At 39.9% G+C, this 17,049-nt stretch overlaps 1 protein-coding gene across 9 annotated transcripts in view; it reads right to left on the reverse strand.

Annotated features, from left to right (window-relative positions):
• The window catches only part of YEATS2 (YEATS domain containing 2), an 84,309-nt gene that overhangs the window by 33,820 nt on the left and 33,440 nt on the right, over positions 1-17,049 (reverse strand). For 8 of the 9 annotated variants that reach the window (XM_074264185.1, XM_074264188.1, XM_074264190.1 and 5 more), the window contains 6 exons: positions 12,053-12,097; positions 10,915-11,095; positions 9,001-9,240; positions 5,256-5,359; positions 1,752-1,859; positions 884-1,051 (listed from right to left, as the gene is read on the reverse strand). In XM_074264185.1, coding sequence (XP_074120286.1) covers positions 884-1,051; positions 1,752-1,859; positions 5,256-5,359; positions 9,001-9,240; positions 10,915-11,095; positions 12,053-12,097 — 846 coding nt within the window. The remainder of the gene's footprint in view (positions 1-883; positions 1,052-1,751; positions 1,860-5,255; positions 5,360-9,000; positions 9,241-10,914; positions 11,096-12,052; positions 12,098-17,049) is intronic. The other variant, XM_074264186.1, reaches the window with a different exon arrangement.

A 17,049-nucleotide genomic window follows, 5' to 3' on the forward strand; every position in this document is an offset into this window, starting at 1 on the left:
ATCCCAGAAAAAGTAAAAGTAGGACAGCAGCCATAAAGACTACATTTTAAGGTCTTTCCCCCCAGTAAACCATGTATTCCAAGTGTCCTTGAATATCTTTAAGTAGGAGAGTCAATCAATTTTCAGACCATTTTTTACATATGTATCCCCAGTGCCCAACATAGTCCTTGGCACTTAGCTGTTTGCTAATTGATTGATTGTTTAATTAGTAGTTATGAAGGAGAAATAAACAGAGAAATTTTCCACACTTGGAATACTAGTTTGACAGGGATAATATTGTAACTTTAATCAACATTAACCTAAAATTAGTGGGGACTTATAAGGTGCTATACAGAATGCGGTAAGGGATTCAAATGACTAGACCACACAGAATTTAGAATGCCCCCCTTTCCCTTGTCTCTCTCTCTTCCTTAAGCAACACATATTTTCCCTAAAATCTACCCATATGGCAAATTCTCATATACCAGAAGAAGCTTAAGAAGCATTCTCTGTTTTTATTTGATGGGGGAGCAAAAGAGGTGACATTTTCTCCTTTTTCAATGACTTCGGGGTCCCCAGAAAAGGTCACTTTTGATCCTAACCTCAGCCTGAGACTGATGCTCAGGGATCTGGCTGTAGGATTTCCTACAATTGTCAGCTACTCCTCCTAGTTATTGCTAACAAAAATGGGAAGGGTCCCCTGGATCCAGCTTCTGTTATACGATCGGACTGGCTCTAGTGAGCAGTGGAAGCACTTTTTCCATGGCTCAGCAATGGGCCTTGTACGGAAGCGCTTACTTCCCCTGGTCACTTGGTGGCAGTGAGCAAGGAGTCCAGATTACTGGATCCCAGATTCAGAGCCATCACCCTTCCCTTAACAAACCCTGGAGGATGGCTCCTGTACCTTAGGTGACTGAGCAGTCCCATCTCCTGCAGCCATGACCTGTTTCTGAGGAGACACGGCTATCATCTGACCCCCCTTCACGGTCACATACTGGGGCAGAGGCAGCTGGCTGGTGGCTCCTGAGGTGGCCATGTGGGGGGCTTCTCCAGGCTCCTGCTTGATGATCACCTTGGAAGAGACACAAGGACACTAAATAAGGCACCCCAGTCTGGAGACGATCTGTCTACCAGGATGAACAAATTAGTGAAGTGGGGTCTGTAAGGAAAGGCAAGAAGTGACCTGGATAAAGTTCACAGTGGACACGAGTGTATGGGAAATAAGCATTTACCCTGTGAATACGCCAACAAAAATCCCTTCACATCTGTGAGGAATGAGGTATTCTAGGGGTCTCATTTTAGAAAGGAGGCTGACAAGCAGAGGAAGGCCCCCAGGTGGGACCAGGAGAAGGACTTGATGGAGACATGAGAGCTGCCTTCAAGGGCTTTAGTTTGCCCTATAGACTAGCAGTCAGATGGGGGAGAGGAGGCAAGGAGGAAAAGCTCCAGATGGACTTCTCTTAATTAAAGCAGCCCCCAATGGAGCAGGCTGCCCCACTTGTGGGAATATTAGACGGGCCTTCGTGACCACACCATCTTTTCCATAACAATTGGAAACACAAGGCTGGAAAGGGGAAGATAGACCCTCAGGGCCCCCCCACTCAGAAGGAGAATCCAGAATTCTGACGCTGCATCTCACTCCCCAAGGAGTTTTATGAAGGCACAAAACCTGTGGTGGAACACCAATCAAAGATCACAGCCACCCTAATCCAGCCAGAGATAGGCGACCATGGGCAAGGAGCTGAGATGTGACCCTGAAAACAAACACTCACCTTGGTAAAAGCTCCGAGGCCTCCAGTGACAGGTTTGGGGCTCTGAACTTTAGAGTGACTCCCAATCGGGCAAAGAGGAGGCATAGACGCAAACAAGGAGTCCTCCTGCTGGGTAGGCAACATGGTACAAAATTAGGCAACCAAAAACCTGGAGAAAATCGGATTCAACTCCAATAGCCTGCACTGAGTTACTGAGGTTAGAAGACTGACTACTCAACAAGATTCTCTGGAGCCTCCCCAGCCTCAGCTGGATATTCTCTGTTACACCAACATGTTAATCAAAGACTTCCTTTCAAACACCATTCATCGCTTGGTTTAGAAACTACAGACACAGTAAATATTTTTAAACCACATCAATTTTTTTCTTTTGAAGACAAAACAAATTTTCAATGACTGCAATTATAAGAAAAAATATCAACTTTCTTAAGATGTATAATTTTTATATAATATAAGCTTTCATAATCTGTCAGTCTCATTTTTAATCAATTTTTTTACTTCAACCCTCCAGAATTGAACCTTCTCATTTTTTATTTAAAAATATTTTATTTATTTTAATCAGGTCTCCTCATTACCTTCCTCCCAAATAAGAATAAAAGAAAAACAAAATCTACTACAAATACATAGAGCATAGTCAGTCAAACAAAACAGACTTATAAACACAGTGTGTCAAAACATACTGGCCTGTCCAAAATAAACTTTTCTCAGCCCTTCACCTCTCCATTAGGGGGAGCTGCTCCACCATTAGGCCCATTGGTCATTATTCTGATGAGAGTTCAGCATGATAGCTGTCTCGATTTTTAAACTTAATACAAATTTTAAAATTTAAACTGCAAAATGCATCTCTCCATTAGAGTTAATTTGGAAACATAAAATCTGCCATTTAGAAGGAATCACAAGCCTTCTGGTTCCAGTCAATATAACAACCTTACTGAGAGGTAATATGCCAGGACTTCTTTAAAGATGCTGCTGGTGTTAACCCTAATACTACATAAACTACTATCACAACAGAAATAAAAGGTATCTAAGCCAGCTCCTTCTAGGAAAAAAAAGAAATACATGCTGACACTCAAAGGAGGGAGAGATCAGGCATAAAAATAAAGTTACTGACTAATATCATTATTAATTGAAGCAAAAAATTTGAATAAAATATTAAAGATAGAAGTGACTTATTTTAAAAACTTATTTACTATGGATTTCTATCATGAGTGCTGGAATGGCTCAATAGTCAATCCACAAAACATTTAAACACTTTCTATGTCTCAGGTACATTTATTAGAAAACCTATAAACATAAAAACAATACAACTCATCTTTATATCAATTAATGGAAAAAATCTTTGAACACAATATTCATTTATGTTAAAAACATTAAAAGGTATGGGTATTAAGGAACCTTTTTTTAAATGGGATAAATAGGCATAAAACCTTCTAAGAGAGGATCATTAAAGTTCCATACTATCTACTGATTTCATCCTAGAAATAGTGATGACAAGAAAATAAATCGAAGGAATATACTTGTTAGGTAAAAAGAAGAAAAAATATTTTCTGTTGACAAATGATATGATGGTTTACTTAGATAATGCCAGACCTAATAAAAAAATTACTATTAATATCAATAAAGTGGCAACATAAAGTCCTTCTCCTTCCTTCCCCAAATCATCCTTTCTGCATCTGTATATTACTAATAAAAAACAGCCACAAGACAAAAAATGAAATCTCATTCAAAATAAATAAATACAAAATGCATGTCATAAAACACATGGGAGTTAATCTACAAAGCCACAATCAAAATGTAAACAGTTACAAGTAAAAAACAATGGAAATAAGCAAGATAAGAAATTGGATATTCATTATTCATAGCTGAGCTTATAACAAGAGAATGAAAATGTCTAAAACACCAAAATAAATTTACAGACATACTAGACTGTCAGATTATAGGACTAGTCAAAACTAGCAAAATTCACCTGGAAGAATCAGAGCTCAAGAATCCCTCAGGAAATATAAAAGTAAAAAGAAATGAAGGAGAAGGTAGTAATACTACCATTTCTCCAAATATATCATATTACTTGGATATTAAATGACTTGGTATTGGTTAAAAAACAGAAAAGCTACAATGGAAAATAGCAGATTAAGCAAGACCCAGGAGTAATCAAAAATAGGAGCCTAGTCTTTGATAAACCCAAGAACACCAACTATTGGGGTACAAGTTCCTTATATGAAAGAAATAGTCAAGAAAATTTTGGAATCAAATTGGCAAAAATTAGGTTTAGATCAACATTTTCCACCATATGCATGAATAGAATTTAAATATCAAATCATATTATAAAGAATTAGGAAGGTTATAACTTTCTACATGACCCAAGGATTTACCATCCAGCGAATTATGTAACTTTATAAGAGGTGTTGTTTTAGGCACTACAATATGTGAATTTAAATTAAGCCAGTTCACCTTCTACTTGCTATCTTTATAATTCTGTGCAAATTGCTGCCCTTCTGAAGGCATCAACCTCCTCACCTGTAAAATGAGGAGGTTGGACTAAATGACCTTTAACGTCACTTCTAAATCCTAATTATTTGGGAGTTGGAGAGGCAAAGAATTGATCAAACAAGGAAAAAGTCTGAATGAAAAAGAAATATTTTAAAAACTGTATGCAGGAATTTAAAACACATCTTGCACTGTCTTTGGAAAGCAGCAAAAGCATAGTTGGAGATCTCTGTTCGGTGCTGGGTACCGTATTGTAGAGGGAAGGAAGCCTGACAGACAAGAACATGTTCAAAGGAGATAACTGGATGGGTAGGACTTGTTTTATGAGGAAAGCTGAAGGAACTAGCAATGCTCCAAGAGGGGCAGGACAGTAAAGTCAATTTTTGCTCTTTCAGAACACTGTAGTAAAGATGGATAAAGGAAAAATCTTGGTGAAGCCCATAAGTAGTAGCCCTGGTAAAGCTATGTCCCCATAGGGCAGATATACTACCTACAGAAGTGACAGAAGGGTTTAAGCAGAGACTTGATGGCTAGACAAGATCAAAGAATCTTTATTGATCTAGAGCAGGAAAAATCCTTAGAAGCCCTCTTATATAATCTGCTCATCATTCAGAAGAAGAAACTAAGGCATGGGAAATGAAGGTCACCCAGAAAGTAAAAGGCAGTTCTAGGATTTAGATACAGGTCCTCAGCTGCCAAATGCAGTTTTTAACGTGAGCAATCCTACTTTGTATCAAAGATATAGTAAACCTTGGGTTATAGGGTGGACTAAACGCTCTCTAAGGTTCTTTTGAACTCTAGGAATTTATCTCCTAAAATGTACAAAGTCAACTAAAAAAACCCACTGTTTTCAACTGTTCAACGAGTATTTACTAAGTGCCTATTATGAGTGACACTGGAGATTCAACAACAAAAATGAAATGGCCCTGCCATCAAAAAGCTAATCCTCTACAGGGAGAAACGATTTGGGTGAATTTGCTTACTTTTAAAAATAAACACATGCAATCACACAGAGATTACCTTGACTGTAGAAGTGACAAAGCTACTTCCGTGGATCTTAGGAATGGGAGACCCTGTTCCTTGGGTGGTCTGGGAAGCACTGGACAGCTTGCTGGTGGGGCTTCCTGGAGAAGAAAAGATCTGATTTAAGACCAAGGCATGCAAAATGAGAGTTGAAAGTATTTGCTAGTTTCTCGCCTTCTGTTCCACTTATTCCTTACTTTCTACCTTTAGGATTCAAGCAAAGCTGAAAAAGAAAGAATTTCAAACTACTGTGGGAAAAAAAATGCTTCAGCTCTTCAACCCATGATAACCTGGATTCAGAGAGGGAGAGAAAAAGATAAGAAAGAAGAAAATAACAAGAGGATTTACAGTCAGGTATTTATCTAGGAGATACCCTTAATCCATTAAAAGACAATTTAGTTAAATGATAACTACATATCTGTGTATGAGGCCCTGGGAGAAGAGCTCTATGTTCAAATGAGAACTGCCTTTCAGGGCTGTCCCTGGGGGGACTCTCCATTGCTCAGCCCGCTGCTGCCACTCAAAGCCTCCTGGGGACACTTTTGGAATTGCTCTCAGCACCAATTCCAGGCAGGCTCCTTGCTTTGTGGGGCACACTTCAGTTCGACTGCTGCTCCCTGCTCTGGCAATAATGCAACAGTGGGAACAAGAGGGGAGAGGCCCAGAGGCCCAGAGGCTGCTCAGTGTTTTCTTCCAGCACATTTGGCCCCCAAAGTCTTTTTTCCAAAATAAAATCCTATTTCCAGTAAAGACAACCTAAAAAAGACAGCAGAAGTGTTTCTCATGAGAAAGACGTCTCAGCTGTATCCATCCCTGCAGCCTGGATCTCCTCAATGCACACGAGGGTACCTTTCCTACTTCTAAGTTTTCCATCTTAAGAACATCGGAGACTGGGATGTTTTGGATTTAATATTCATGATGGGCTTTTCTAGAAGTTCAGTACAATTTTTTGTTGATCTTTGCCATTTATCCCTAAATGCCTCCAGGCTGACTTTGCTTAATGGGTTTTCTCTCTAATTGTTCTTTAAACTAGTTTTATTTTCCACAGCTTCTCTGGGTTTTTTTTTGAGTCTATAGGGCTCATAATCTTCCATTGTGTTTCTCAATGAGATCACACAAATTTAAAAATTTGTATATTCAAATATTTTCAAATCCGGTGTTAACATTGATTGCTACATCCCTCAAGCTGGCAGAGGGTTAGGCAGTTGCTCACTACAAGATTTTGTAGGTTCTTTTGTTTTCATCCTTCCCTTTGTTTAAAGTTCTGCATGAAGGGGCAGCTAGGTGGCGCAGTGGATAGAGCACCAGCCTTGAATTCAGGAGGAACCGAGTTCAAATCTGATCTTAGACACTTAACACTTCCTAGCTATGTGACCCTGGGCAAGTCACTTAACCCCAGCCTCAAAAAAAAAAAAAAAAAAAAAAGTTCTGCATGAAATGATTCATCTGTATCTCTGTCCTTTTAACTACATCCTAATTTCCAACAATAACTTGCTCGAGTAAGATCTGAGTTGGTTCAAGTACATCCTGTGTGTCTTTTCTCCTTTTTACTCTTTCACCCATCTTTGTACTAATTTTGGTCTTCGCTCTTACAAGTCTGTGGTCACTGAAAACTCATTCAGTAATGACTCATGCATCAGTAGTGAGCTGTTTCCCATCTGCCAATTTCATGTTTTATAATGTTATTCCCCTCCTGATTCTGTTCTTGAAGAAAGCCATGCAGGCACACAGCAGGTCGGCAGGTCTTTGATCTCAGCCAGTTTCTGCCACCTTCTTCCTCCCTGTGCCCTGACTCACTTACAAAGGGCATACTTATTTCGTTTGCAGAGTCTCGCTCTTCACAGAAGGCTCCTACTTCTTCGTTCTCCATCACAGATGGTGAGACACAAGCTAGAGTATTTTCAAGGTAGTCTTTTTGCAAGTACTAAATGAGGTGACCAAATGTCCCATGAAATGATGTTTCTTGTGGCCTTTGTGCATATGTTAAAAGCAACTTGGCCAACTGCATCATGACTTCTTTGAGGCTAACCTAAGAGGCACTCTTCTACTTAGATGAAATCTCCTCCTTTCTTCTGGTTTCATTTACAGAAATGGTTCTTAAGTAGAGGCCCATGAACTTGTTTTTTTTTTAAAGTACTATGGTAACTCTATTTCAATATAATGTCTTTTGTAATCTTAGGCATTTAAGAAAATATGATGGTGAGAAGGGGCCTTTGGGCTTCACTCCAGGACATGAAAAGGAAGTTATAGAATGTCAAGAATGAAAGGATCCAGGAGCAGCTAAGTGAACACCAACCCTACAGTCAGGAGGACCTGAGTTCAAATCCAGCCTCAGACACTTAATGCTTCCTGGCTGTGTGACCCCTGGCAAATCACTTAACCCCAATTGCTTCAGCAAAATTAAAAAAAAAAAAAAATAAATAAATTTAAAAATGATAGGGTCCAGCTCTTCCAGGGTTGTTTCCAATCACTGGTCACAGTCGCACTCAGAATACCAGCAGCTATTTTAAAGTTTGAAAGTCTGTCTAAAAATTGTGATTATTAGCATCCTCTGTCCCCTTTCCACCATCTTGCCACTGCCATGGCAGAAATAGAAGGAAGGTGCAGGACTAGGAGCCATTTTATACTCTACATTTTGTGGGTTGTCCAAGGACTCACAACGCAAAGTGCCTAGGCTAATGGTGAGGCCTCCAGGATCAAAAACAGTCCTGTTTATCTTTTAAAGTCCTTCCTATTCTGACCCTTCCTGCCTTTTCAATCCTCTGCAATCCACTGAGGCTAGCACTCCTGGGCCCTTCCTCACAAAGACATTCCAGAACTTTACACTGATTGTCCCCAAGGCTTGAAATTCCCTCCATCCTCACGTGCACCTCAGGTAGCTTTGATGTCTCAGTAAGATCCTTCCTTCCACAAGAAGACTTTCCCAATTTTCTTTAATATTAGTGTCTTCCCTCTGAGGTTCCCGTCATTTATTCTGTAAACATCTTCCCGGCAGATCATTGCTTGTATACTGTCTCTCCTCACCAGACCATGAACCCCCACCCCCCTCCACAAAGGCAGTAATTGGGTTTGCTTTGCTTTGACCCCCCCCAGTATGTGGCAAAGACTCCACAGAGGATTCCAATGTCCACTTTTCTCTATCAGTCTCAACCATCTATCCAAAGAAGCAATGCCTCTGGGCTAGATTGTAAAGTAGCAAAATCATGGGATTTCAATTTCACCTCTTCTTTCTGCTTTCATGTGAATAGAGGTTCTAATTAGCACTAAAATGACCAAAATTGTAGAAGTAGAAAAAGTCTGAATAATCTTTGAAATGGAAAATAAGCCTCTCCTGATATGTAAAAAGAAGCTGGTAGAAGGCCAAACACAGAACTCCTTCTTTCCTCTCAGTAACTTCAGATGGCTTCTCCCCCAACCTGCCCAGCAGGAAGAACACAGCCTTTAAAAGCAGAGCAGCATGGCCTACAGACAACTGGGCTGGAATTAGAAGACCTGGGTTCATTTTTCTCAGCCTGAGTTTTCTCATGATGTAAAACTGGATTAATGAGAGAGTGAAGAATACCTAACTTGGAAGGTTGCTACAAGGAAAGATCACTATCAACCACAAATGCAATGTGAAAGCAAGTTGTCGTTGTCACCAGCAGCAGCAGCAGCAGCAGCAGCAGCAGCAGCAGCAGCAGCAGCAGCAGCAGCAGCAGCAGCAGCAGCAGCAGCAGCAGCAACAACTTGAACTCTGACTTACCTGAGACAATTTTGCAGCTCATGGTGATTGGCTGAAAAGATTTTCCAGGAGACTCAGGATTAGGAACTTGACCTTGTGGCACAATTTTGCAACTGGCTGCTATTGGCTGGAATGCTGAATTACCATGGGAGCCAAAGGTGATCCTCTGGGATGACACCAATTTTGTCGGGGTACGTTCCACTGAAGACGGCAAAGAGTAAAATGCTGTGGTTCTGTCAGCTTCAGCTTTTGCTTGGAAACCTAAATGAAACAGGTACAAATGAGATAACAGTAGTGTCTCACCACTTCATCAAGGAGAACAAATAAAACCCCACCAAGTCCTTGATAGCTTGCCTTCCATTGAAGATATTCACTAATAAGAAAAATAAAAGAAATCTTATTAAAGGGTTTACTCTCATGGAAAAACCAGTGAATGTCTTGGAGGCTACAGCAGAAAATTGAAGGACTGCTAAGACAAAAATATCGTCTATATTAACAGATGTGGTTACAGTATCAGATATTTTTACTTGTTTTTCTTAGTTTAAAAAAAGGGCTCGCTTTAGAATGGGGAAGGGAAGTGAATGATGTAAAGGCAAAGGGAAATAAAACTTTTAAAAAACTATTGCTCAGAGAGAACAAAGAGCTAGCTAGAGCTTACTACACACTCTACTTTTAACAAGAAAGCAATTAGCTATAACTAACACATAGGGCACAAATGCACTCTTTTCTATTTTGATTTTTGCTGAAAAACTGCTTCAACTCAGTAAGGAACTTAAAGTAAAAAGAAAATATTCTCTCATGCTTTAAAAGCTTCTGTCACCATTTATAAAGTAAAAACTAGAGATACACCAAGAAGGAATTCACCCCAGTCCATGAGGAACTCTGGGCACAGGGACTGTCAAACGCTTGCTTCCCTCAGGAGCAGCACAGTGCCCAGCACACGTATGTGCTTAATAAATGCTTATTTGGTTACAATTCACTTGAAGAATTTAGCTTCTAATCACATCTGATGAATCCCTCATTTAAAAAAGCTAACAGAAAAAAGACAAAGGGTCAGAAAAGGTCAAAGCATCTCGGCTAAATGCAAACTAAAGGCCACGGGAGGTGTGGCATTCTTAAGGAAAGTGGCTGGCAGGGCTGCTAGGCCCCCCCGCTGATGCTGAACTTCAGAGCCCCAAGGAGATCAAGCACAACTCGATCAGGGGTTAAAGAAGCCGACATGAAGGCCGAGCTGTGGCTCATGGGGCCACCCAGGGGAGACGCCTTTTCTGTACTGGACCCCCATCACCATGGTGCCGGGGCTCAGGCTCCTACACTGGCAGAGCTGACTGTTGGCACCTGGTCTGTGGAGATGGAGACTCTGGGGGACCGAGCTGGCAAAGGCTCAGCTGAAGCCCTCCGCACTGAGTTGCCTAACACCTCTGGGAGGGCACCGGCAGCAGGAGGTGGAAAGGGGGAAAGAGGAGACCTGTCTGCCAGGAGCCAGACCCACTGGGGATCTCCTGAGAGTGTGTGTGTGTACAAGTACAAGTGTGTCTGAAGGACATGTGTATGCCCACACATGCCCTGTCCTGCCCTCCATCACAGGCATTCTGTGAGGGGCCAAGCTTGCCTGCCACTGCCTCGAAGGTAGGCCAGGCCTCTGGGCCCTAACTAGATTAGGTGGCCACCCTAAAAGCATCTGAGAAGCCCCCACTCAGGCTGAGGAGGATGCTTGTTCTTATACTAATATTTCGAGGCCCACAGCTTCTCCAAGCAGAGATGGGCAGGTCCTCCCCTAGGGCTTTTGGTTTGGCTTCCAGGTTGCTGATGGAAGGGAAGAGAGAGAAGTGGCTATGAAGAGAAAAGAATATGGTTTTATTGGGAAGATCTAAACTAGGAGGAATGCTCCAAAAGGAGAGGGGAGGAGGCAACAGCCCCCAAATGCTGCATCACCTTTGTCCAGGGCGGCATCAGGCACGGGCTCATGGGAGGGCTTTCTGGGGGAAGCAGCTTTCACGGGGGCCGGGTTGGGCAAAGGCAAAGAGGAAGGGGCGTCCGAGACGTCGGACTCTGACGACTGAGGACAGAAGGGGTCTTCTCCGAGGGAATGCCGATGGAGCTCAACATCCACCACCTAGAAGACACGGAAACAAGTGTCACCGGCATCCCAGAAGGCCCTGAGGCACAACCGATGCCAGGCCGGTGGCTGGCAGGGGCACCCACAGGAGCTCCCCCTTGTACAGCGCGCCTCCAAATGGAGAACCCAAAGGAATGAATGACAGATATCTGCCCAGAGCTTTAAGGTTTGCGATTTAAGATACCAGTTTCTAATAAGCATGTTACACAAATAGCAATGCCATACTAGATTCTCCATAAAACATTAGATTAATATTAGATTAATCAAACAGAACCAATCAATGTTCTTCATTCACTAACTTCCAACAGAAGTGATGACTTCACGTGACACTTAATCTATCTCCCAAGTCACATGCTTGTGACTGGTTGTAAAGCAACGATACAGTCTTTGTATACTAGAAGTAACCGTCTGTGTGTGTGTGTGTGTGTGTGTGTGTGTGTATGTGTGTGTACACGTATCCAGTATCCACGTGCACACACACATAATGAATCAGGGAAATCAGTCCTCACTGGTAGAAAGAACATCCACTACTACAAATGGGTCAACAGCATCTTACCTGACTCTTAAGAGTCACTGGCATTAAGAAATAGATGAGAACTTCTAGTCCAAGATTTTCATCTTATCAATAAGTAAACTGCAGCCCAGGGAGGTGATGTGCTCAAGTTTGTGTGGGATAAGTAGCAAAATCAGGAATCAAAAACTAACACCATCTCTGAACATCTTTTTTTTTTTTTTCCTATTTCAAAACTAGGATACTGCCTGATTCATCAGCCCAGTAACATTTTCCTAAATAAAAATGGATTCAATTTTCCTTCTCCAGTTGTTATGGCAATTGCTTTAACAAACAGTGCTTTTGAGAGCATTGTAACATATCACAAGTGCAAAAGAAGCAACAAGAACATTTCAACCCCATCATCCAATTGTACAGAACATTTTAGGAAAGAGCATACATACTGTCTCGGCACCCAGGGTCTGTAGGCCAGTGTAAGTTCTGTCCAGCTGTGGGGAAACAACAAAGCAGAAGTCAATTAGAGCGAGTGCCCAGGGACTCATAAACTTCAGAAAACACCTAGCACCCTCCAAGAGCAGGCCGGCCTCCAAATAAGATGTTTAAGTCTGGCAGCAGCAACCACCACATACAACAAAAATGCTCCTTTCCTGTTCAGAGGCCTGGGAAATATGGCAAATGGTAGGAACACTCTGTTACTAAAGATAGTAACCTACCATTTGCCATATTAAGAAGATTTAATCCTTCAAGGATCTGAGGCTTTATTTGTGCTACTGCTCCTTCTATGACTGGACATGGTCTTCAGGAATTACTGGGGCTGAAAGAAGTGATTCCTTTTCTCAGAGCTCCTGAGGGCTGATCCTCTGAAACCTTAGTCAGGTTAGAATTAGTTTTCAACAGCCTATACTCAAGGCAATGCTAACTCAATGGGACTAGCTTTAGTTTAGTACTATGGACTATTCTTTTCTATTTAATATTGCTTCCCAATTGTACACATAAAACCAATTTTTAACATTTGTTTCTTGTTCTAGAATTCCAAATTCTCTCCCTTCCTCACTCCTTTTCCTCCTTCTTTGAAAAGGTAAGCAATTTGATATAGGTTATACATGTGCAGTCATGGAAAACATTTCCACATTAGGCACGCTGCAAAAGAAAAGTCAAAACAAACAAAAAAGAAAATTAAAAAAAAAATTTTGTCTCAATTTGCAATCAGACTTTACCAGCTCATTCTCTGGAAGTAGAAAGCATTTTTCATCCCAAGTCCTTCAAAACTGCTTGGATCACAATTCCAATAAACTTTGGAAAATGACATCAGCATCCAGAGAGAGAACTAGAGACCAAATACAGAGTGAAGCATACTATTTTCTCTTTTTTTCCCTTTTGTTTTTTTCCCCCCATAGTTTTTTCCCTTTGTTTCTTTTTTTTCCCCTCTCTCAACACAACTCATATGGAAATGTTTTAAAAAAATATATAAGTATAATCCCCCCCAAAAAATTTAAGATATTATTATCTTAAATCACTATATTGCTGAGAGTAGTTAAGTCATTTACAGTTGATCATCATACAATATTGCTATTATCATGTACAATGTTCTCCTGGTTCTGCTCATTTCACTTTGCATCAGTTCATATACGTCTTTCTAGGTTCTTCTGAGGCCACAGACATTTCTTAAAGCACAGCAGTATTCTAACATAATTATATAACACAACTTGGTCAGCTGATGGACATCCCTTCAATTTCCAATTTTTCCCCACCACAAACAGAGCTGCTATAAATATTTTTGTACATATATCCCCTTTTCTTTTTGGTTTTTTATCTCTTTGGGATATAAACCTAATCGCAGTATTATTGGGTGAAACAGCATACATGGTTTTATAACCCTTCAGGCATAATTCCAAATTGCTCTACAGAATAGTTAAATCAGTTTACAACTCCACCCACAGTGCATTAGTGTCTCCATTTTCCCACATGTCCTCTGACCTCTTTCATTTCCTTTTCTGTCAAATTAGCCAAACTGACAGGTATGGAATGGTACCTCAGAGTTGTTTTAGTTTGCACTGATTTAGAGCATTCTGTCATATGGGTACAGATAGCCTCAATTACTTTGTCTGAAAATTGCTTGTTCATGTTCTTTTACCATTTATCTGTAATACATGTATTTCTTAAAAATTTGACAGAGTTCTCATATTTGTGAAATGAGGCCTTTAACAGAGAAAACTGTGGTAATTTTTTTTTCATTTATGATTACTATTTCCTTCCATTCTAATTTTCCCCATTTATGCTACTTTCTCTTTTATTCTATTCTCAAAAGTGTTTTGCTTCTGACTACCACTTACTTCCCCAATCTGTCCTCCCTTCTATCAGAGCCTCCCCCCTTCTCTTAACCTTGTCTCCTTCTTTCTTGAAGATTAAGATTGATTTCTATACCCAACTGAATGAATATATTATTCCCTTTTTGAGCTAATTACGACGACAGTAAGGTTCAAGCAGTATTCCTCACCTCCTCTATCTTTCCCTCCACTATAAAAGCTCTTTTGGGACTCTTTCGTTCTATCTAGTTTTATGATTTTTTGAAATAATGCATTAAAGATTCAGTCTTTGGAGCTACTTGGCCTTAAAGCCAAACCACTCTGGCTCTCACTGACTGGACAACAATGCTTCTTGGCCCATGCCTCACCCAATCATTGTTTGAGTCCTGATGGCTCAGAGTGAGTGCAAATAGTAATTGTTTCTGTTTTGGCCAGCAACTCTCAGTATTTTCCCTTCTTAAAGTGACTTTTTTTTTTTTTTTTCTAACCACCTTAAAGGGCATTGACACTAACAAACTGAGATCTGGGAAACCGCATCCATTTCTTTTGCCACTGAACTCAGATGGTTCCAGAGGAGCATAATCCTACTTCACTAAAATACAATTCACTTGTAAGTCACCTTTCCAATGTAATTGTTCCTCTTGCAGAATAAAGGACAAAGATAAGGACAAATGATAACAAAAAAGGACAAAAGATAAGGACAATAAAGGACAACGTGAGATAATTTACCCAGTTCTACCTCTTTCTCTCTTATCCCAGTGTACTTCTCTTTCTCACCCCTTAATTTTATTTTATTTTTAAAATGTCATCCCATTATATTCAACTCAAATCCATCCCACCTATCTATATGATACACTTTTTAATTGCCCTAATAAATAAATGATAGAGTACTCAAGAGTTACCAGTTCTGGTCTTTTCATCAGGAATACTTGAATGTCCATTTTCCCTCTGAAGGATTATATTGTTTTGCTGGGTAGGTGATTCTTGGTTGTGATCCTAACTCCTTTGCCCTCTGGAATATCATATTCTAAATCCTTCAATCCTTTAATGTAGAAACTGCTAATTCTTATGTTATTCTGACCTAGCTCCATGTATGATATTTTATTTTACCTTCTATTTCCAGAATATCAGAGCAGTTTTCCTTGATATCTTGAAAGATGATGCCAAGGCTCTTTTTTTTTGATCATGGCTTTCAGGTAGTATAATTCTTAAATTATTTCTCCTCAATCTATTCTTCAAGTCAATTGTTTTTCCACATTATCTTCTGTTTTTTCCCCTCATTCTTTTGATTCTGTTTTATTCTTTCTTGAAGTCTCATGAAGTCATTAGCTTCCACTTGCCCAATTTTAATTTTTAAGGAATTAGTTTCTTCAGTGAGCTATTATTCCTCCTTTTCCATTGGGCCAATTATACTTTTTAAGGAGTTCTCTTCACTACATTTTTGCATCTTTTTTTTTTTTTTTTTTTTAACTCATATGAACTGGTTTTTTTTAAGGTATAATTTTCTTCCTTTATTAAAGTGCTGAGTCTTTTTTGATGACTTTTTTTTTTTTATCACTTTGATTTCTTTTCCCATTTTTTTCTCTACTTCCATTTGATTTTTAAACTTCTTTTTGGGCCCAAGAGCAATTTTTATTTTTTCTTTGAGGCTTTGGATATATTACTTTTGACTTTGTTGTCTTCTTAGTATTTTGCTCTTCCCTGCCACTATAATAATTTTTCAGATACTTTTTTTGTCCTTTACTCATTTTTTCAGTTTATTTACTGAATTTTAATTTTAGGCTAACATTTGGATCTTCTTCTAAGTTGGAGGGAACGCTGTCCCAAGTTTCAGCTTTTTTTGTGTTAACTATTTTCAGATCCAGTTTGGAGGGAAGGGAGTGTCTGTAGGTTTTCAGTTTTTCCAAGGTGCCATGATCTAAGAAGAGGTATGTTTACTAACTACTTTCCTGGCCTATGCTCTGGTCTTTGTGACTTCTGTCCCCTTTACCACAAGATCTGATGAGCTAATTGCTCCTCCTATCCCTGAGACTATAACTCAGATCCACATGCAGGCAATGAATTCAAGACTTGCACCCAGTGCCAAGAAAAGGACCTCCACAATGTCCATCTGGCAGGCTGTCTAACCCTCTCCTCCTTTTGTGGGCCTAGAGTTCCGGTAGCTGCTGCCGCTGCCAATTCAGTTGCTCCTTACGCCAGCTGCTGGCTCGCCAGGGCATTGCTTGTACTGCTTTGTGCTCTAATCTCACCCTAATGAGAAAAAACCTTTTCTTTTGACCTTCTAAGTTGTTTTGGGCTGGAAAAGTTGTTTCATGTCATCCTTTTATGGTTCTGCTGCTCCAAAATTTGTCTTGAAATTTGAAAGTCATTTGGAAGGGCTCAGATGAGTCCCTAACTTTCCTCTGCCATCTTGGCTCAGTCAATGAACTTTCCTTAAACCCACTTTGTATACCCTCCCCCATAAGTAGGGCTGCCCTCTTTGATTCTTGATCTATGCTTGCAAGAATGAACAGAAAGATCATTCCTGTATCTTTGGGAAGGCTTAATCCAGTATTTGAAAATCCAGGATCGCCTCCACTAAATACTGAAACATGAAGGCAGGGCAGGATAAATTGAGGAAAATTAATAACCATCTATAAGCCTGCTTGTTGTAGTCCAAAATCAATGAGAATAATAAATCATTCTTGAGACAACAGGTAGAACAATCATTCATTACTATTTCTTATATGTATAACATGCTTCCCTACAATTACTTGGTTATCCAAGGATATTGCTTCTTTGAGATAAATCTACTAAAAAGTAATCAGGCTAATCCCTGACCTTTCTGAAATGGAGTATGTGGGAGGCCACATATGCATCATCATTCCTCCTGATCTTTTCCATTAAACTGCCAGGATTATAACAATGCAGAATGACTCTGAATATTCAAATTCCCTTATAATCTAATAATCTTCACAATAGAAAAAGTATTTACTGAACACCTGATAAGGTAAACTAGAAAATGTGAGGGAACATAAAGATAAACAAAAGCACAGTTTTGACTTCAAAAGAATCAACTGATTATGTGACAAGTTTGTATTTAGCCCCTATTACATATCAAACACTTTACTAAGTAGAGAGGATGGATGCAAAGA

Source organism: Sminthopsis crassicaudata, chromosome 4, assembly GCF_048593235.1.
Source record: "Sminthopsis crassicaudata isolate SCR6 chromosome 4, ASM4859323v1, whole genome shotgun sequence".
In the NCBI taxonomy this organism is placed as follows: Eukaryota; Metazoa; Chordata; class Mammalia; order Dasyuromorphia; family Dasyuridae; genus Sminthopsis; species Sminthopsis crassicaudata.